This window comes from Heteronotia binoei, chromosome 12, assembly GCF_032191835.1.
Source record: "Heteronotia binoei isolate CCM8104 ecotype False Entrance Well chromosome 12, APGP_CSIRO_Hbin_v1, whole genome shotgun sequence".
NCBI lineage: Eukaryota > Metazoa > Chordata > Lepidosauria > Squamata > Gekkonidae > Heteronotia > Heteronotia binoei.
In genome coordinates this window covers 26816158-26838479 of record NC_083234.1, presented here as the reverse complement: position 1 = coordinate 26838479, position 22322 = coordinate 26816158, and the positions used below count along the sequence as shown (strand labels likewise).

Below are 22322 nucleotides of genomic sequence, written 5' to 3'. Positions count from 1 at the left end.
CAGACATTGATTTGTAAAACCACTGATTTTTATACATTAGTTTTTATATACACATTTGTTTTTTTCTTTGTTCTGCACTGTATAGCCACTTGTTTTCCCTTATTTAACCAAAAATAACCATAAATACTTGGAGACTAATGTGTAGGCTCAGGCTGTGAAGTACTATGCAGAGCCTGCCCTTCTAACAGCACAGCAATGTTTTATTTTGAACCATTACGGAACACTATAACTATTACTATATGAGGAAGTGCTTTCACAGACACATACAGTACTTAGCTTTTGGAATATTGTTAGCAAACAGACCCCTCCTGCAAGAGGAGCAGTTATGCTAATCAAGACACCACCTTTCACTCTAATGTCACCCCAAAATCATATTTGCAGGGCACTGCTTGGCCTAGAAATGACAGCTGGAACACAAGCAATGATTACTGTCAAGCAAAAGCCTGGAAAACATGTTTTTGGAAGGCGAACCATGGCAACTTCCTCCCCATTTCAAAGAAAGATGTGTTAAGATAATGGGGCTCCCAAGAGAGACATCTACATTACTTTTAACTAACTTCACTCACATCTGACCATATGTTCCCCACCTGTTTTAACACTATTTCCCAAAAAAGTTAACATCCCAATTTAATCAAAAGGGTCACAGAGCCATAAACATCTCCAGAACCATTCAGATCCCCTCATGTGATATCATCTGTCAAAGCACCATTTGGGGGACATAACACTTTCATCTTTGGGTATAAATATAGGTTCAGATCAATAACTGTGTATGTGCTCTTAGCATCAATCTCACACCCTCCACCGTGGACTGTGGGGTACAGTTCTTGTCCAGTTTCAGTGGCTGTAAATTTTCACTTCAACTTATCACCTGTTCATCTATTCAAACAAGTTTCCTTTCTACCTCTTCTCCCCCAACACACACACACATCAACTTCATATCTGGATGGAATTCACTCTCTACCTTATCTTCCCCCTTAAACAGGATTTCCAAATTTCTGAAGTGAACTGTGACACACAATAGCTCAATTTAATTAAATGTTGGTAATCTTTAAAGTGCCCCTGAACTTGTTTTATTTGTATGATCTTCAGCCAGTAACACAAACTCAGCACAACCTACCTCTCAGGGTTGTTGTGAGGAAGAGAGAGCAGTGTAAGTGGCTTTGGGTCCCATGCAGAGAAAAAGGCAAAGAATAAATTAAATTAAATTAATTCTTTGAAGACCATGAAGCAGAAGATGATGATACTGGATTTATATCCCACCCTCCACTCCAAATCTCAGCATCTCAGAGCGGCTCACAATCTCCTTTACCTTCCTCCCCGACAAGAGACACCCTGTGAGGTGGGTGGGGCTGAGAGGACTGCCCTTTCAAGGACAACCTCTGCCAGAGCTACGGCTGACCCAAGGCCATTCCAGCAGGTGCAAGTGGAGGAGTGGGGAATCAAACCCAGTTCTTCCAGATAAGAGTCCGCACACTTAACCACTGCATCAAACTGGCTCTCTTCAGCATAGGTAGGCAAAGGAAACTTTGCTTCTTAGTGCAGCAAGTAAATGTTTCATGCAGTATAAAATTGAAAAAGAGCCCAGGGAATATACATTTTACAGATGTAGGTGAGCAAACCAGATAGAAAATAAGGCTCAACTGTGACAGATCCACCCTTTGTTTAAATTGCAGACATTCAGACTCATTCTTACAAACCATAATGTGTTAATGAAGAACACACACTTTTACATACCCTTTTTTAATTATCCCATCATAAAAGGTACTAATTCTGATTTGGTAGTCGGTTCATATTTATAAAAATCATTCCCTCTAATACAGACTTGTTGCGTGAGGACAATATTTCTTGGGCAAATGAGTTCCCAACTCCTTACTGACAAACAATATAAAAAAAATCCATCTGCCTCACAGGCAAAGGCTCGGTCAGTGCTCATTCTAGTACAGCTGAAAGCAAATTACGTTCTTGACAATCCTCGATTATCCAAGTCCTTTACCTGTTAAGACAAAATTGAATTTTTCAGCTTTGCAATTCAAAGTCTTTAGGGGAAAGGTCCCCAAACTAATATAAGCAAAGGTCTCTTGGATTGATTAGCTCCAATTATGAATCCAGCTACTAATTCTGGTGAGCTTTGTTAAGAAATCTGTTTAACATACGCCTGTTGCTTCCTCAATGTTGCCCTGACAGCTAACCTTGACTGGCAAATAGGAATCCAAGTAGGTATACCAAGCATTTAGGTTTACTCCCAAGTTTTCTTCAAGAGTTGCCAAAAAGTTAGTTAGTAGCCATAAGACTGGAGTTTTAATTCAAATGTCTCCCCCTTCCGTTTTATGCTCTCTTATTTAATCTTTCAATTCACTAATAATCTGCATCATTAGGCACAAATAAGTCCTCTAGTTTCAACTGGCTAAAGCACACTTAACTTCATAGGACTGGACTCTCAGATGTTTCAATAAAATCCAGAAATAAATGTTCTTTCATGTTCTTCTACAACCTAACTGCAAGGAACTGCACTTTTCTGTCTCATGTCTAAAGTTTAAACAGTTAAGTCAACTACAACACTTTTTACAGCTCTTAAAAGTTTGTGAGCTCCCTAAGATATGACTGGAAGGCACAGGATACAGTAGCCTTGCTAAACTAAGCAAATATGGTTGAGATCACAGAGAAGGAAACTCATCCAACCCTTCATGACCCAGGAAGACAGGAAAATGGGTCACAATTTCTGTAGTGTTGTGGAATAGCTCTGTGGAGAGCACATCAAGAAAGCTTCCATCAACTGGCCAGCAAGGGGTGAGATCCACCTATTGACGTAACAGAATTTGTCAGGGTGGTAGCATGGTCCAGCACTGCAGTTTCTGAATGCTGGGCCCAACAACCTCAGAAAGGGTAAAAAGTGTCTAGAAGAAAGACGAGTGGGGACCAAGAGCAATCAGAGGCAGAGGAGGTATAAGACAGAAGAAAGCCAATAAGAAGTAGGTGGTGGAAGACAGTATGGAGAAGGGGGGAAAGCAAGGCAGAGGAAAGTCAGGACAGGACACAAGGGAGAAGAGGGAAATGGTTATGTTCACACGGAGAGAGAGGGATGAAGACCTTGAAGGCAAAAAAATTGGGTAGACAGCTGATGATGCTGACATAGCAGTGGCTTTTCATTAGTCAGACCTGGGTGCTGCAAATCACAAACTACATATTTGGCCATCAAACAAAAATCTACAAAACTGGCAGTTGAGCAGAGAGTCTTTTTCTTGGGACAGTACAGCAAGAAGATTCAATACGTGTCTCTCTTCTACTGAATCTCATCATATTCAGATCCAGGATGGGGAGACTTCCTGGAATTCTGTGTATACACTATCCCGAGTTCTTTGATGAAAGAATGGTGCAATAAAGATTTAAATAAATGCCCAACTCAAAATATGATGCCTTTGTTAAAAGAAAGGCATGCTAGGCCTTCCACCTTGCATAAGAAGATCAAGAAGGTATCTTACGCTAGCTGCTTGTAGAAAATGGCAAGTTGCCTTTACCTTCTCCCTCACTTTAGCAGATGATGCAATTCAGATCTTGCTTACCTTGTATATTCGGACCAACCAGTGTTCTGTGGTGTATGCCTCTTCCAATACATCAAGTTCAAAGTCTTTGTTACCAATCTCAGCGTTTCTTACTCTGTCATAACCTGGAGGGCGCTCTAGAAACGGAGGGAGAAAAAGTTACAGCTCACAGCAGCTTCTGTCAATTCCTCATGCCCTCCATCACCCCATATTAACTGCATTTTTTACATATCTGCCATTAAGTCAGGGATTTTTTTCCTAGCTGGTCTTCCACCAATGCACAACAACGTCAATACTATGGAAGAAAAGTAACTGCTGGATGAAATCCAGTTATGCTATAAACTCTGAAAGGCAGCTGTGCTCAGAAGACCTTGATACATGGAAAACCAAGGATTTAGCCCCAAAATCCAAGCCCCAAGACAAGTCTTCTCCTCTGCTGCCAATTTCAAATGAAAGTCACTTACTGGCTTCTGTGTACACCTGTCCAAAGCGGTAGTAGCACATTTTGTACATAAGGCAATTGAGCAGCACTGGAGAGCCCTCCCTATCCACACGGAACTCTCCTGTTGGTGTGTAGTAATCGTGCTCCTTTATATGCTTCCCAGTGTCCGTGCTCCCACCAATTCGTACCATCCACAGAAATTTGTTGATATCTGTGGAAAATAAAGGCAACAAGAATGGAAGTCTTTACCAAATGGCCTATACAGCAGAGCAGAATACAGTGAGAATGTTAATTTTGACCATCAAAAGGCTTGCAAGATAGGGGAAGGATAAAAGATGAAGTTGGCAAATTAACCACAAGCTTTAAAAGTACAGGGAGAAGAACTCAACATTCCACAGTCTTGGTTACCAAAGTTTGTCTATGACAATGCTGGGCTCATTGCATATATGTCTAAGAGATATGTTTTAGCATTTGCATTGAGTTAAGCAAGTTATGCATTTGCTCCATACTCCCATCAACAGGGAATATTAATAAGTCACTGAAGTTATACAATTGTTATTTTTGTGTACACAGAAGCACATGATTACCATCTGATGAATATCCAGTGAGGCCTCCAAATATTACCAGCACGTAACTGACATCTAGCTCTCTCATAATCTCATATGCTCGCTCTTCTGTGGATGCCATGGCCTGAAAACAAAACAGCAATGTATAAAAATTCATAGTATGTCAATTACTACATCTGCTTGAATGATGACTTACTCATTTGAAGGGAGGGATCAGACCAGGGGTGTCAAACAAAGACCCCACAGGCCAGACACGGCCTGTCCAGGGCTCTTATCCAGCCTGCAAGCAACTGGTCATTACCTTTATTGCCAGATGACCAAGGCTGTGCATCGTGTCCCTATATGCTATCCCACTGCTAATGAGTAATAGGAGGTGTAAACGGAGGATGGGCATCAGGGAGATACTTTAAGGAAATACTGTAAGAATGTTAATATTTTAAGCATGTCTATATTTTGAATAAATAATATTGTGAATTGGATTTGCCTGTGACATTACATTTTATGGCACACATGGCCCGCCCGACAAGGTGACATTTATTTCAGATCCAGCCCTCATAACAAATAAGCTCTATACCTCTGGACTAGATCTTTCACAGCATCTCTCCATAATTTCTCATGATGCTAGGAAGAAAAACTGGAACTTACTAAGCAGCAGAACCTAGCTAGAGATGAAGAGCTTTGTTTGGTGGCCTATCCAGAAATTTTGAAGCCACCTCCCATGTAATTATTTCCCCCCCCCCCCAGAAAAAACACCAGAAATTTTGGGAGAAATGGAAATATATGCAATACCTACTTGCCTATCAAACCTAAATCTATTTTACTGATTTAAGAACATAAAATGCACCATTTATAATTTAATTATCATAAAATGTTACTATCCTGCATCTTTACAGAATTTGAAAATATAATTTCCTTCATTTCTTACAAGAAAAATTCCAAATGTGCCCAATGTGTACTTGAGTTGCAGAATACTACACCCTATGCTGCTCTAGCACATGGACCTTAATTTTTGCCATTTGAAGGGGGGGAGGGATAAAAGATGGAAGGTAGAAAACAAGTTCTGTAACAAAAGAAAGTATTTGGAAATAGGTAGGACTAGCAGCATGTTTGGATATTAAGTTGAACACTGAACTCTTGAAAAAGTTCTCAGGATTTTCATTCTGTAGTTCTGGAATGAATGAAATGCTTTTTAAAGACAAGGTTCTTCTCACTTAAAAAGAGAAAATATTTCACACAAGTTTTTTGTCAGTGTTCCCCAAAAACCTCCCAATTTTTCCATTGGAAAAAAAAGTATTTCCATTGGAAAAATTGAAAAAGTCCTCAGATTTTCTTCACGCTACACATCTTGTGTATGATAAACCTGGCCTCAAAAAGTATTTCATTCATTCTAGAAGGGAAAATGTTTCATAGGAGGTCTTTTTCCCCACCCAGTGTTAACAAAATTTCCTCAGTTTTCCCAATAAAAAGGCTAGGGAGGTAGAGTCTTTGGGAGCGTGGGGGAAACAGGCTCCCCCCCCCCCCACTCTAAAATTCTCTGCTTTTTTTCTGGACCTTTACATCTCTACACGTACCTGACCAACTCGAGAAATGTGTGTGTTATTCCAAGTGTTGTTGTCCACAAGAATGGTTCTGTTTGCCATAGCTGTTATTTGATATCCATAATCCCACCAGGACATAACTTTTGCATCCTGAAATCAAAATACAAATCAACACATCGTACTTCTATTAAATTAACATGCTCGTTTGAGTTAATCTGTAAAAGTAGCAAAAAATGCAATGGCAATAAAAATTGCTTTTTCTGTGCCAGTATCACATGGTGGCAGCCAGTGCATTTAAACCATCATCATAAGAACTTCAAAATACCAATACATACAACTGTTTTGTACAGATGTGATCCCAGGCACAGCGAATTTGTCATTACTAAAGACCTATTATGCATACTAATGAGTTCTGAAGTCCAAAATGATTTTTCTTTTCATTTTAAAAATTAGAAAAACATTTCAGAGGTGATGCCAAAAGCAGGAGAATCTCTTTTCCTCTGAGATCCGGTGAATTAAATTATGGGTACCACATGTTCAGACCAAGTTACATAGCAGGCAGTGTGAAGAATGTTAACCAAAACCCCACAATAGAGAATCATCCCATCGAGACAACGGCATTATGCGTTTACAACTGATTTAACCAGTAGGCGAAAATCCATGCAGTTGTTCATCTTCTACTCCTCCTAAAACTAAAATGCAATATACGCTGATGTTCTTAGAGTAAATTCAGGAGGGCTTCCACCATACAGGCTTTAAATTTTGACCACCATTAAGGCTGGAACCTGGAAGTATACCTGTCCCATGAAAGTTAACAGCACTCTAACCTCTTTGCTGCTTCTCAAAGTGAGCACTCTGAAGAGAATTACCTCTGGTGTATTATGACGAAGCCAGTAATAAGCCTCCCTAAAGTCATCAAAGATGATTCTGCTACCATCACCGCCACGAGCAGAGAGCACTATGGAAGGGGAAGAGTAAGCTTCACTGGTCACCCAAGTTGAATGAAAAGTGTAGGTGATCAAGAAGAAAGCCATCACGAGGATCATGCCACTGGCAACCTAAGGAAGAAACAAGGGCTATCAAGATACATGGATGCTACAATTATGAGAGCAACAAACATAATAATCCTTTAAAAAGGAAAATCTTCAAAAAGTATTCAGAAGTAACCAAACGACAAACAGAACAAAAGTATTCAAGTAAAGCCTACCCTAATGTAATTCTCACAACACCCTTCTAGTTTTGCTGTGTTCCTCTGAGGAGAACCCTGCATCCCTCATCAAGTCATCCTCATGCAGTCACTCACTTCGTTTTTGATGGGATAAGTAGAATCCTGTTGCTTTTTTGATTTCTTGTCTGGTCGGCTGATGTCCAGGTTTTTCATGTAAGTGGACAGTACTTGGGAAACTCCAATGCCAGACAGAATACACATTACTGGAGCCAATACCAGCATAAGACGAACCTGTAAAAATAACAGCCCAGTATGTAGATAAAAACAAAAACTGGAGGGGCCACAAAAGAATAAAACATTTCCCTGAAGTGATGAAGCTTCCTTCATTTAGACTGTGGAGTCTCCAACTTAAGCCACAAACTCATGTTCAATTAAGCAGAATGAAAATTAAAAGGATGTTGTGGAATAGCAATCGCTAGCCCCTTTCACCATGACACTATCTCTTCCTCCCAGATGATGCTCTCTTAAAGTGAGAAGACTGGATTAAAATGGAGACATGCTTAATTTTTAACTGACGTATTCACACAAACACCTGTTATATGAAGTCTCACTAAGATACAAATTGCTGAAGCAAGTAAAAGGAGAAGAACTAGGATTATGATGGTTCCTCTACCGACCCACTTCCAAACTGGCAAATCCCCAGGTAAAGTCCATGTTAAATCCTCACCATCACGGCAGAAAAGTACATGCTGGTCACACCATACATGATTATAAAAATGCGGGCATCGGACAGGTTACTGAAACAGTAATACAGACCAACTGTAAGAGAAGGAGAGATAAGTCAGCTATCTGTCCCATTATTCCTACACAAGCAGCAATGAGTACACAAGACACCAAAGTACATTCTGTTAAACAGGAATGTATTGGGAACTAGTAACACAAATGTATTGGGAACACAAAATCAGGAATGTATTGGGAACACAAAATCAGGTTCTCAATCCTTCCTAGGTACTGGCATCTTTTAACCAACTCTTTTTCTTTGACCCATGCCCAAGCCTCTCTTCATAGCAAACTCTTCAATACTGCTGTTGCTATCTATCAGTTTTCCTCTTATAATATTTCCCTGGGGATTACTTTTAGAAGAGACCACTGATTTTCTAAAAAGTCAGCCAGGCTCCTGCCATTCTTTAAAAAGATCAATTATCAAGAATATAAAAATATAAAAAAAACCATTTATTACGTTATCTATGCTATACTTACCTGGGAACATGAAAACAAGAAGCTGCAGGTCAAAGTAATAAGAAGACCATGTGGTAGGCTGGTGCTCAGAGACTGAGGCAATGATGGGAATATTATTCTTTGCATAAGAAGGATCCAGCAGTGAGTAGAAGCGACCAGTCCAGGGAGAAATTTTTCCTGGCAAAGATGGGAGAGCCACATTTACAATACAGTCAATTTAGCATAGTTTTATTACAGGGCATGAATCTCTCTCAAACCAAAACCATTTCAAATCACATTTGGGAGTTGCCAAGTATTTAAAAATTTAGCAGAAATTAACAGGTAAGCCCAGTTTGCCTTTATTCTTCTTAAAAGTGACAAACAACATACAGCTTGTATCAAACAGATGTCTTTGCTCTGTCCCATAGTGAGGGAATCATTAAAGGCTCGCATAATAGCTTTTAAGTGATTCTGCAGCTATTAAACAGCCACTCTGTTAAAGCATCTTCAGGACTTCACCTCTAACATGAGAAGACTTTAAGCAGATACAGTTTAATGCAACATTTCTCAAACTGAGGTCCACAGACTTCTAGGGATCTGCAACTTCTATGTAAGGACAGAGGGGTGTGGCATTCTCATGCCTGTTCTGCTAACATGAAAGAAAGGTGGGCGAAGACCCTCCACCTCTGGAAAAGGGGACAACAATCACAAATCATAAATCTCAATATAATAGGTAAATGGTCACTGTCAAAATAAGAAGAAACTTCAAATATTTCAACCAGACTTGGCATATTTCCTGAGAAATAATATAATCAATAACACTCCTCCTTCCTCCACAGCAATAAGTAAACTCAACTTGATAGTCTATAGGATATGAGCCATTTAAGATATGATAATTCTATTAAGCATTTGTAAAAAACTATAACCTGCAGAATTAAACCTTTGATCTTTTTCTCTTTCAAAGAACAGAGCTCCATCTTTCCTCCATGTGCTGTTGCCTAGTTTCAAGATCATCAACCAAAAAATACACTGATCAGTTGCCAGGAATCAATAGATCAGCTTTAGGAACTGGAGGTGCAATCCTAATGCTGTCATCATCGTTAAGTAAAACAGTGCTCAGCACTTGCTCCTTCAGTATTTTACAGATTACCTGGTTTTTTATCAATCACAAAAAACCTTGGTTTTTAAGAAAACTTGATTCTCAACATGCTGAACAGTGTCTAAAGTTGCATGTTTATATATGCTTGCAGTTTTGAGCAAAGTCACTTTTAAAAGACTTGACTCCACAGAATATTCCTGTGGGTAAGAAAAAACTCCTGTTAAGAATAAAACTGTTTCTAGTCCAACATTCCCATTAAAAGCACAGAGGCAAGTTGAAGCCAGCTAATATCTCAGCAGCAACAAGATCACCACACCTGTCAGCATCAGAACAGCTCCTATTGTTAGAAGGACAAACCCAACCAGGGAGATCACACTTCTGAAGAGAATCTCAAACTGTTGAGGGTTGAGTTTGCTGCGCAGATAATCAACAAAGGCATGGATCTGACATAGGCCAAAGACACCCAACGCAGCCATATGTTCAGATGATAGGACAGGCTGAATAGGGAAAAAATGAAAAGGGACAGTTAAGCTGTGTTTTGCAACACTAAAACAGCTTCTCTTTTGCCAAACAGTCTCACAGACATCATGAACCATGCCTTCAGCCCCGACACAAAGTATTTATAATTAAACAGGTGGGCTGAGCCCAAGAACAGCTAGATCAACACTGGTAAGTTTACCCACCATTCCAACCTATTATTGCCTGCTATATATCTGATGTCCTTTCCTTCTTCCCCACAACTACTTCCTACTCTGGTGCAAAAGAATTTATCACATCATGCTTCACAGTTCAGACTCACAACAAAGCCCAGAGAAAACATGCTGTTCTGTGGCTAGCAGAAAGGGAAATATTGCAGGAAATATGGTGTTTTAGGAAGAGATGTACTTTATGAAATGTCCTTAATCACCAAAGTAATACTCCTGGTATTGAACAGGAAGCTATATCTGAAGGCAAACCCAAACACACACCCCTGATCTATTGTCTTCATACAGATGCTAGAGAAGTTACAAAGTCAGTGTTAATTATCTCCCCTCACCTGGAAGCCAACAAAAGAGATCTGCATTGATAAGATAGTTCCTAAACAATATACTGTGCAGTAAGCCACATATATCCGATGTGAGAACCGTCCAGTCAGCATCAGCACCAGGACATGGAGAGGAATGAGGTTAATCAAAAACACATAGCCACCCCATGAAGAGACCTGAAAGAGAGAGGAAAAAAGCTAAAGGTTCCCAAGTGATCATACCTCCAGATGCAATAAAGACCACAGAACTATAGCAACGACCAACACAACACTGCTATTCAGCAAACCAAAGGCATTTTTAAACATCTCAGAAATGCAAGACTGCCTGATGCCTTATGTGCTAAAATAGTCACTATCTTAAACATACAATATGAGTACTTGCTAAACAACAGCCAAACGATGCTAATGAGTGGCAACAAAAGAGCACTATTGTATCAGATCTAGTGTCTCCCTAGCCCAGCACCCGATTCCTCATCAGAGCCAAACAGATGTCTCAGAATGCCCAGAAGGGCACAGAGTACACACTTCACTGTGCTGTCGTCTCCCAGAGGTGTTCAGAGATATATGGCTTCCAAACCTGGAAGCTCCATTTAGGTCCCATAGATAATAGCCACTGACAGACCTACCTGCTATGAACTTATCTAACACTGTTCTAAGGCCATCTTTTACTAGCCATCAGTATATTCTGTGGCCATGAGCTCCACAAGCTAACTACACATTAAATGAAGTACAATCTGTCTGCCGTGAGTCTGCAGCCCACCAGCTGTATTTTCTCTCACACACTCTTTTTTTAAGCCATCAAGTCACAACCAACTTCTGACAACCCCAAAGGGTTTCCAAGGCGAGAGATGTTCAGAGGTGATTTGCCATTGCCTGCCTTTCAGGACTGTCATATATGGAATCACCATCTTCAATAACTATCTACTGCTATCCCAAGATTTCTTTCTTGGCTAATCATGCTATGTGGCTTGTCTAATAAGTTTGTGGCTGAGAGGAGATCTGAACAGGGTAATTTGCCAGTTCACAAGTCAATTTAAGTTTCATAATACCACTTCTACTCACACACACAAAAACCTAAGAATGATAAAATATGAGGATTCCTTAATCTCCACTCCAGCCCATTTATAAAACTCACTCTCTGGATAAGTTGGGAATGGTGGACATCATGACAGCTCAGCCAATCTGCACTGATTCCAGGAGTACAAGACAAGTTCTACTCAGGCTGCACTTAATCTACTCCTGCCCTTTCTCATTATCCCACAGCAACACCAGGCCAGGTACAGCTGACAAACTTGCCAAGAAACTCAGAATATGATTGAAAACTCTCACTCACCATGTAGAAATAAGCAAGCGCACACATGGCTGCCCAATAAATGGAGCCTGTCTTTACTGCTTTGATCCACATGTAGTATGTTAGAAGCATACAAAATATGGCAATACCTGCAGGTAAAGAACGGAAGTTAAACTTGAAGGATTATTGCAAACAAAATGCACTAATCTAGAAAAAGATGATATCGGATTTATATCCCACCCTCCACTCTGAATCTCAGAGCGGCTCACAATCTCCTTTACCTTTCTCCCCCACAACAGACATCCTGTGAGGTGGGTGGGGCTGAGAGGACTCTCACAGCAGCTGCCATTTCAAGGAGAACCTCTGCCAGAGCTATGGCAGACCCAAGGCCATTCCAGCAGGTGCAAGTGCAGGAATGGGGAATCAACCCCGGTTCTCCCAGATAAGAGTCCACACACTTAACAACTACACCAAACTGGCTCTCAAGAGCCTCCAAAACTTACAACAGAGTAAAACATGCTCATGATACAATTACACCATTATTTAAAATGTAACAAAATTATTCAATTTGCTGTATATAAAGTGCATAAAAATACAGCAACTCTTTTATTGCTGTTCACATTTATTGGTAGGAAGTACAGTGAGGCAGTTAAAACAAAACAAACAACCTCTTATAAGAGGTTACACTTTCCTTGAAAGATCATGTCACAAGTCTGTAGGCTTTCCTAGACTAAGCTTTGCTAATGGAGCATCAGGTAACAGGTGCAAGCATAACTGCCTTTTACAAACTTAGACTGATCTCCCCAGCTGTGCCGACTACTGGATCAAAATTACAGTTTCAAGTTCACTCACCTTCATTGTCATAGGATCCAGCAACAGAACGAGAAATGTAACCTGGTACTACAGCAATCATAGCAGCAGCTAAGAGACCTGCCCCAGCATCCTACATTAGGGAAGAGAGAGAAAAAAAGTAAAAATATATGAACAGCCCAGTCATTACCAAGATCTGTAAAATGTACAACCATAGATATTAAATGACTACACATTATTACAGCTGAAAGAGGATTCATCAAATTATTAAGCTTTCCTTAACTCTGCTATTATTCTAAACAAGGGGAGAGAAGACTCATAACGGATTGAAATTGGGGAGGGACAGTGGCTCAGTGGTAGAGCATCTGCTTGGGAAGCAAAAGGTCCCAGGTTCAATCCCTGGCATCTCCAAAAAGGGGTCCAGGCAAATAGGTGTGAAAAACCTCAGCTTGAGACCCTGGAGAGCCGCTGCCAGTCTGAGAAGACAATACTGACTTTGATGGATCAAGGGTCTGATTCAGTATAAGGCAGCTTCATATGTTCATATGAAATTTTTTTTCACATGAGCAGCCAGTATGGAAAGAAGTTCCAAGATAGGTGTTTTATTTCTAGCTTATGACAAGCAATCAAAGTGGAAGAGCACGACTTTCCTACTTCGGTATTCATAATATGCCTTATCTTAATATGCAAAGTACCTGCAACTTCCCATTACAAGTAACAGGTACAGTCACGGATAAATTGAAGGCAATGATGGTAAACTTGGAAATCACTTTAAAATCTTGAATGCTCAGGCTGTCTTTCAATATAAACCAACTTAAAACTTCACAATCCCACCCCTAGCCAACACACCAATATACCCATTTAAAAACCTGCAGAGGCCCAAAATTATTTCCTTCATTTACATTGTTTTTTAGTTTGAAAATGGGGAGGTATAATGAGACGATCCACACTGAGCAACGTTAAATGCAGAACTCTTTTGGTGCAGAATTAGAGTAGCATCACAGCGTACTAGATTTAAGATCATAGGCATAATATGAACTGCCAGATAAATCTTACTTAAGCAGCAAGTAATAAACCGATGGCAAAACAGCAAAAATTATAACCCAACAACTTTAGCCTCAGGCCTTTTGCAGTGACATGCAAATAAATCATGCCATGGAGAGCACTGCTTTCAGTCCTGAAATTATGCTTCAACCTTGTTTTTACCTTGAGCTCTTTGGTCAGATGATACGTTACAATGGTGGTGAAAGAGGAAAAAAGGGGAGCCAAGAACACACAGACATTTCGGATGTCAATCGTAATATGGAAGAAGTGCAGAACATGGTAGATTGCTGCAGATGTTATCATTAAGCCTGAAACAAAAGTAAATAAAAGATATGTTACTGGCAAACAGGAACTAACAGCAGCTATGCAGGTCAAACTGAACCAAGCCAGAATAGGTTTACAGAGGGATTTGCTGACCAACATGAGGTTGACCTATGTGATACCAATCAACAGAAACATTTGGATGTAAGATTTCTGCTTTTTTACTAGAAAACTAATGCCATTCTGAATTAGTACATCACTCCAGCAGAATCAGTGGCAGCACTTCCTAATCTCTCAAGTAGTTTTCAACCACAGAGCTTCACAGAGTCAAGAAAGATGGTCAAAAGACTAAATGAAAAAATCCATACTGTTTACACTGTGTCTTAAATACATGTCCTCTGTGCTTCTACCATCAAGATGAATCTTGGCTTTCTACCTGGATAGATAGTTCCACCGATGATCCTCCCCAGGGGGTACCATGCTCGGTCATCAAACCAGTTGTGGAATTTGTAGAAACCCTCTTCTGCCAGGAAGCGAGTTGTACGGTAATTAAAATATCTGCAATATTAATATAGAACTGAGGCTCTTTCCAGCAGAACATTAGAAATACAATTCAACAATAACAACAGCAACCTTTAATGGCATACAAGAAATACCATTCACTGTTCTTCATATTACAATCTCTGCCTTCAGCTAAGGTGCTTATGTAGACATTCTGCCAAGTATAACACACACACAATCAGCACCAGTTTGAAGGCTGAATTTGTTCTTTCAGGAAATGCAATCTTTGTTGGATCAAAGTACACACCTCCAAATGCATAACAAACACTTGCATAGCAATTGATTCTTCACAGCATACAATCAGAAGCACCCAATCTTCTGCTCCATTTCTAGAGGCTTGCTCTGCAACATATACTACCACATGCCAAAGAGTGCACTACACAAGCTCCTCTTAATAGACATCTGCAGCAAAAGCGCCACCATCTCTCTGAAACATTTTTCTGCAACCAATTGATTTTTTCAAGCCAGTCCTTGAAGAATGGAATTCAATTGGCCATGGGGCTTTGGGTGTTACTTTAGAAAATACTATTTCAACTAAATTTTCATCCTTTCAGTTTCTACAGCTATTCTCTATGGGACCTGGGTGAACTACCTAGAACTGATATTAGATCTGCTACTGAACCTACTGCAGCAATTCCTATTACAATTCGTTCAAGAAACAATTCAACATCATGAAGCATGCTGAAACTCTACAATTAAAATATAATAATCTGCACTGCTCTTTTTACAGTTAACACACTATGGGAGGGAAATATAATCAATGCCTATCACAGTCTCACAACCAATCTCACAAAACAAAGCAGACTAACAGAGGGAACTGAGATACTCACGGATCAAATTCATGAATGACACTCTCAAATCTTAGGACAGAAAACAGTCTGGTAGAGAAAGCTACAATACAAAAGAAAGCAAAATCAATGCACAGTTATCACTATTGAAATGACTACTTTGCTGTTTATGATACAGAACCTTAACAACTAGAAAGTGCTACAACCATCAAATAGGCATCTAATTCAGAGGTAGAAAACTTGCAGTCCAAACATCTGTGGCCGAACATGCAATTTAAACCAGAAGAATGTGAGACTAATAGGCACAGACCATGCTGTCTTACTTCAGAGTTTTACAAGCTTGAACTTACACAGCACAGCTGCCATTGACAGGATGAGAAGCTTGAGGAGGGTGTCTTGTTTTTCATAGGACAAACGGAGGAATCCTAACTTGGTCATTTTGGCAAAGGCAACAAAAGGCAATACTTAAACACCTGAAAGGAAAACCAACAAGACAGATAAACAAGGTGAATAAAAGCTGAGCTAAGCAATCAATTCTTCAGGCTCTACAAATCAGATAATTACAGGCAAATGTGTTTCCTAGTGGTCTAGGAGATAAGCACCTCTTTTCCATTAGAGTCAACCTAAAAGGTCATCAGTTTAGCCACTTATCCCAATGAAACTTCCACACATACCAGTCTTAACAACTGATCCAAAACCATCATTCATGCCCTTAAATAACAAAGTCCCCATCAATTGCTCCAATTTATTTACCTTCCCACTCATTACAGCTGCTTTCAAATGTCACAACACAAACTTAACAGCTTATTTTTCTAAAATGTGTAAAAGGCAGCCTGAATGAAGGTTTTCTTTTTAGTTCTATACACATACATACTAAAACAGACAATGCATTGAAAATATTACCAAGACAGGCTTGGAAGAGATAATTTTTAAAGGAAACAAAATACACATAACATGCTATTCATAACCATCACTTTCATAACAATGCTTAATTATATTTTCCCTGCCCAACAACTAGTAAAAGAAGACCAGCTGTCATAAAAATAGGTTGAACAAGGGCTTTCCAGTAGAGACAGCCTATACAGTTCAAAAGGACAGGATAAAAGCAAATATTTAAACCAAAATTACCGTAATTAACTGGATGCAACTTTTTTAAATAAAGCAGACTCGTATATCAATGGTTAAGACATTGTAGGCAATAGATAAGTATTTACCCTGAGTAAGACATACATTAGGAAAATGAAAACAAAGGAGAAAAAAAACAGATGTTCCTAAAAAGATATTTTTTAGTTAACAGATTATTTCAAAAAACCTAAAATTCTTAGGCAGCCTTCTGATATAATCTGAGTGGCAACATCAAGCACTGTAATTATTTTTCCCCTGAAGACTTTTTTAAAAAAGTTACAGCCATAGATTTAAAAAGGTGCCACTGGTGCAAGGGGAAAGGGACTACAATGCTTTACATGTGCCATTTTCCACGAATAATCTCCACCTGCTCCAACAGCTTCATCCTCCCAAAGCATTTGGAAAACTACTGAACTACATGAAACCGCCCTTTTTTCAAAGTACTGAGACATATGATGCAGCCACCATGCAGAAAGCTAAGCTGGTCTGGTCTATACCTGGATAGGTGACTTCCTGGGAAACCTATCTATGTCATTTTGAGTTCAAAGCTGGAAGAAAGGGTGGAACATAAATGTAAACAATACATCTAGTATGCATGGGAAGTCACTGAATTGGTATGAAGCAAAGTATGCAACCATCCATCTAATCAAATATGATCCATCTCACCTCCCAGTCTTGAATGGCACTTTCAGTATTACAAGAGTCTGTTCAACACAAGTAACTACCTTTGGGCCTAACCAATCTCATGGGTTGTTGGGAAGATAAAGCATTCCATTTTAACATCTTGGAGAAGGATGAAGATGCATCAACACAATACCTCAAAATCATGCAACAAAAACCACTGTAACACATACCCTCTGACGGACACAGCAGAATTACATTGGAAATTCAATTCCTGAGGCTATGCAGCATGATCTGCACTTAGCTGAGAAAATCTCACAAGTAATATCAGGCAGGATACAAGCAAACACGCTACTATAAATCACTCAGTATGCCTGCAAGCTCTTGTACATTCTTGTCATGTGTGGAAAAACACAAGAAAGGCCAACTGACCAATGACAATCTCTGTAAAATCTAAATTTTATTTTGTTAAAGCGGCAAATATAAAAATTAAAAATTCTTACCACTCCACATATAGAACTCTTATTTACTTCTTTTATAGCCTACCATTCTCCCCAATCTTACCCTTGTAAGGAAGGAAAGGCTAAGATTGTGTGACTGGCCCAAGGACACCATCAACAAGTTCCATGGCAGAGTAAGGATTCAAACCTGGATCTCCCAGGTTGGAGATGCTACACTCTGTAAAGTTCTGTTCTATGGCAACAGAAAGTTTCCCACCTAAGTGTATGTGATTCTAGAGCTGGCCCACCCCAGAGACAGTACGAGCGGAAGAAATAATGGAAATACAGCATTCAAAACACTGTGATGCATCACAAAAGTGAAATAATGGCCATGGTTTTTGTATTTTAACAAAACATGCCAGTTTTACACAGGTCAATTTTACAGACCAAGATATGCATTTCTATGGAATTGTAAGTCATGCTATAGGAAGATGCTAGTGCCGCAGTCTGTTAAAACATGGACCCATTTCTGTTGGTCACGTTGTTGGTGACTAGATTAGAATTTTCAATAGATTACATGCATTTCTATCTTGTACATCCCACATGTCATACCTCCTAGATTCTGCTATTTTTAAAGTGCTACCTAAAGTGACTTCAGCAGCACAGTACATCAAGTATACACAGCAGAGAAGCTTCTGTGCTATAGTTATAAAAACAGGGAGGAGGAAAAAGGGGAAATCTTCCCAGAAACAGGGAATGAGTATCTATAATAAGAGCATATGAAAATGTGAAAATGCCATACAGTGAACTAGATCATTGGTTCATCTTGACTAGAAGCACCCCCTCTGACTGAAATCATCTCTTCAGGACTTTAGGGCAGATTTCCTTTCCAGACTTGTTCTAGGAGCCTTCATAATGGAGAGACTGAACTTGGGATCTCCTGCATTACTTTCCACAACTGAGCTGTAGACCCTCCTATGGTTCTGAGAACTGAGACACTGGCAGTATAATGCTAACTAGATCTGATGGTGTTGGAAAATGCCATCAAACTGCAGCCAACTTATGGCTATCCCTGAAAATTTTCAAGGAAAGAGATGTCAAGAGGTTATTATCTGCCTCTGCATAGCAATACAGGACTTCCTTGCTGGTCTCCCATCCAAATACTAAGCAGAGCCGACCTTGCTAAGCTTCTGAGATTAGAGTAACCTGGTTACCTCATTCTAACCCTATTGATTTCAAAATGTAACGCTGGTTAGGACTGCACTGCAAGTGAAGTGCCTCCCTAAATGAACAGAAGACTTTTAGCACTCTGGAGGCTAACAAAATTGTATTCCAGTCTAAGCTTTCATGGACTAGAGCCTGCTTTCTCAGGAGCAATGAGTGGATACTTACTTTACTGTGCTTTTATGTAGCAAAGTATGCAGAACACATGTCTGTATTTCTGTTGACAAGATTAGAATTTAAAATAGATTACATGCATTTCTATCTTGTACATCCCACATGTCATACCTCCTCGATCCTGCTATTTTTAAAGTGCTACTTAAAAGTGCCTGGAGACTCCAGTCTGTTTTTATTACAACAAAGTAATACAGCTGCCTCTCTGGAGATATTAGTACACAAGGCAAAAAAAATCTTATATCTGTACCAGAACAGAAATCAGAATTAGGCAATAAACTCCTGAAGCTGTAGTTCGAACTGCACCACTTCATTATTGCACTTCTCATCTCAACTTGCCACCTTTCTTCCATTGGGAAACTGAAAGCAACTCCCGCCGGGTTCCCATAGAGACCCACAATCTGCTGAATTTCAGCAAGACGGCTGTTAAAATATAAAGCCCTAGGTCAGGGGTGGCCAAACTGTGGCTCAGGAGTCACATGCAGCTCTTTCATACATACTGTGTGACTCTCCAAGCCCCTACTACCCCATCAGCCAGTTTGGAGAATGCATCTCTCTTTAAATCACTACTTCGAGCCAAGTCAGAGATGTAGCTTGGAGAATGCATTCAAAGTGAAAAATTGCTTTCTTTCTACCTCTCTCTCCCCAATCTAGTGCCTGCCTTCCTGCTCTCAAACATCTGACATTCATGTTTTGCAACTCTTAAACATCTGATGTTTATTCTGTATGGCCCTTACGCTAAGCAAGTTTGACCACCCCTGCCCTAGGTTATAGCAGGATGATTAAGTGAGACCGGGAACAGTATTCCCCCAACGTCACACGTCCGCAACCTCCTGCCTTTCTACAGACTCCCTGCAAAAGAAAAGGAGAACTGCAAGGAAAAGCTCTGTCTTCTAGCCTGGAGAGGTGGCGGCTGAGAGGTGATAAGATCACCATCCTCAAGTACTTGAAGGGCTGTCCTATAGAGGATGGTGCGGAATTGTTTTCTGTGGCCCCAGAAGTAGGACCAGAACAGATGGGTTGAAATTAAATCAAAAGAGTTTCCGGCTCAACATTAGGAAGAACTTCCTGACCATTAGAGCAATTCCTCAGTGGAACAGGCTTTCTCAGGAGGTGGTGGGCTCTCCTTCCTTGGAGGTTTTTAAACAGAGGCTAGATGGCCATCTGACAACGATGAAGATCCTGTGAATTTAGGGGGAGGTGTTTGTGAGTTTCCTGCATTGTGCAGGGGGGTGGACTAGATGACCCTGGAGGTCCCTTCCAACTCTGTGACTCTATGATTCTCCCTGGGGGGCTATTTTTCAACGTGCAGAGGGTTCCCTTTCAAGACAAAAGGGAACGGGGGACACGTGATTCCTCTTTTTTCCCCAGTGAAAACATGCAGGGACCTTTCCTTGGCATACGGGGGGTCTTCTGTGAAACTCCTCCACCACCTTCTGCCTTTCTCACTCCCCAACTAGGCCTTTTCTCCCTCAGGATGCGACACCCACGTTAGAATCAGCCGACGCCCACACAGCCAGCTCGCCTGTCAGTGCCATGCCCCTCTTTTCTACCTCAGGTGCCGTTTACCTCACCTGGGACTCGGGAACCGCTCTCCGCCCCGCTCCCTCAGCCATCCGCTCCACGCTCACCTCCTCCTTACTGCAGCGCCGGCCCACCTCTCAGTCGAGAACTGCGGCAACGCCATTGGTTTAAATTTGTATCCATCACACCCAAGGGCCCGGAACGCCGTCTTTTCCCCTCAGATCATTGGGTGAAAACCTTGTCTTTCAACGGAGAGGAAGTTTGAGAGACGCGCTTCCACAGCCTTGATTCCCGATTGGTTGGGAAATCGCTCCGGACTAGGCGTGGTTGTCGTGCGGGGAAGCAGGCAGTTTGGTTGAGACGCGAGCAGTGACGTGTCTCTCTAGCCTGACGAGGGCGAGCAGACATCGGAAAGTGGGTGTGGCCACGTGTTGTCCTGCGGCTTGCAAAAGGGGAGCGGCTGGGAATGGGCGCTTGGCGAGTGGGGATTGGCTGCGTGGACCAACGGGGGGAAATTGCTATTTCTAATGTGTTCGTCGAAGGTTTTAAAGCAGATTTAGGTGCTACTGAGTGCAATTGCAGTGATTCGGTGTAGTTCCCAGTGCGTTGAAATAACGGTGTTCACTCGCAATTAACGCTATTACCATGCTTACTCGTAAACTGTGATTGCAGCGAATTGGTCTTAAAAGTGCAGTGCCAGTTAATGGGGCTGACACGCCAATCAGGCAGGGTTTTCAAACAAGCCCAAACAGCTTTATATCGATTTCTCAAGAATTTGCAACGCTATATCTGCGAGGGTCAGATTGCAGCTGCAAAAGCCACGTTTTACAGCATCTTTTAGGCGGACTCAGGGCCCGCGCTAGGCTTTCTGGCGCCCTAGGCGAATCACCCACTAGCACACACCCCCCTTATTAAAAATATAGGGAAATGGAAGAGCGCCAAACTTTAAACTTTTCACATTTTTAATTTACTGATTTTTAATTTTTTAAAAAAGTTATAAAAAAAATTGTGAAAATAAATGCTTGCCGGCCATGTTAGGAGGGTGGCAGGATGGGATGAGGTGGGAGGCCAAGTCATCAGGGAGTGGGGGGGTGGCTTGGCTTTGTTGAGGGCAGCTTGGTGATGGGAAAGGACAAGGTGACGGTGGTCAGGAGCCAGAGTCATGTGTCAGGGAAGGGGCACCCTAGGCGACTGCCTACTTTGCCCGCTCCCATGCACTGGCCCTCAGTGGACTAAACAAGACTCGTGCTGATGCCAGTTACTGTGTCAGCGGTGTTCAGGTGTATGAAAGGAGCGTTCCTGATTTACGCTTTCAGGATTTTCTGTCACACCCGCTCTGGGAGTTTTGTTCGTCGCAGCACGACTTTTTTTCCTTTGTGGAAGATGTGGTTGTAACCCATGCTCGTTGGCAAACCACTCTATGGAAGTACTTTGAGGTGCTGTTGGTAAAAAGATTACCGAGGACAAAATGTCAGGGGTGCAAGTCAGCTGGAGGGCCCCTGAATTAGAATGACACAGCTAATATATACTGAACGCCATCTGAAATGAAACGATATCAAATGATATTAGCACCAGACTGTTTTAACTGTTTAATTTTGATGTAAGTAATATAAGTGAATTGTTTTGATTTTACTGGTTGTGTGAGCTGCCCTGAGCCTGCTTCGGCGTGGAGGGCGGGATATAAATCCAATAAAACTTAAACCTTGAGGACAGCGTCATGCTGTAACCTGCCAGGTGCCTTCCCTTTTAATGCAGTTCTTCATGCAGCCACTAGGGGCACAAGGAAGTCCTAGCATTGTAAAAGGCACTCTGACTACCTGCTGGGCTCCTTTCTGCAAGACTGAAGTAAATTTTTGTGATTGATCGCT

At 40.9% G+C, this 22322-nt stretch overlaps 1 protein-coding gene across 1 annotated transcript; it reads right to left on the bottom strand.

Moving 5' to 3' along the window:
- Positions 1–1724: 1724 nt before the first annotated feature.
- STT3A (STT3 oligosaccharyltransferase complex catalytic subunit A) lies at positions 1725–20791 on the bottom strand. The gene is made up of 18 exons (XM_060251538.1): positions 20505–20791; positions 15700–15822; positions 15392–15452; positions 14437–14558; positions 13902–14047; positions 12738–12828; positions 11928–12034; positions 10607–10771; positions 9887–10067; positions 8514–8669; positions 7981–8072; positions 7389–7544; positions 6955–7143; positions 6119–6235; positions 4569–4671; positions 4004–4192; positions 3561–3676; positions 1725–1993 (listed from the first exon to the last, which is right to left on the bottom strand). Exons 2-18 carry the CDS (start codon positions 15785–15787, stop codon positions 1955–1957), a joined length of 2118 nt encoding a protein of 705 aa, XP_060107521.1. The 5' UTR covers positions 15788–15822; positions 20505–20791; the 3' UTR covers positions 1725–1954.
- Positions 20792–22322: the final 1531 nt, after the last annotated feature.

Bases quoted from the DNA above. Each gene is read 5' to 3' on its own strand.
- STT3A (XM_060251538.1), bottom strand. From the start codon at position 15,787: ATGACCAAGTTAGGATTCCTCCGTTTGTCCTATGAAAAACAAGACACC. The intron at 7,144-7,388 runs GTGAGTGACTGC...TTTCTTCCTTAG, and splicing joins CTTATCCCATCAAAAACGAA to GTTGCCAGTGGCATGATCCT. The intron at 3,677-4,003 runs GTAAGTGACTTT...CTCCGTTTCTAG, and splicing joins ACAGGTGTACACAGAAGCCA to AGCGCCCTCCAGGTTATGAC.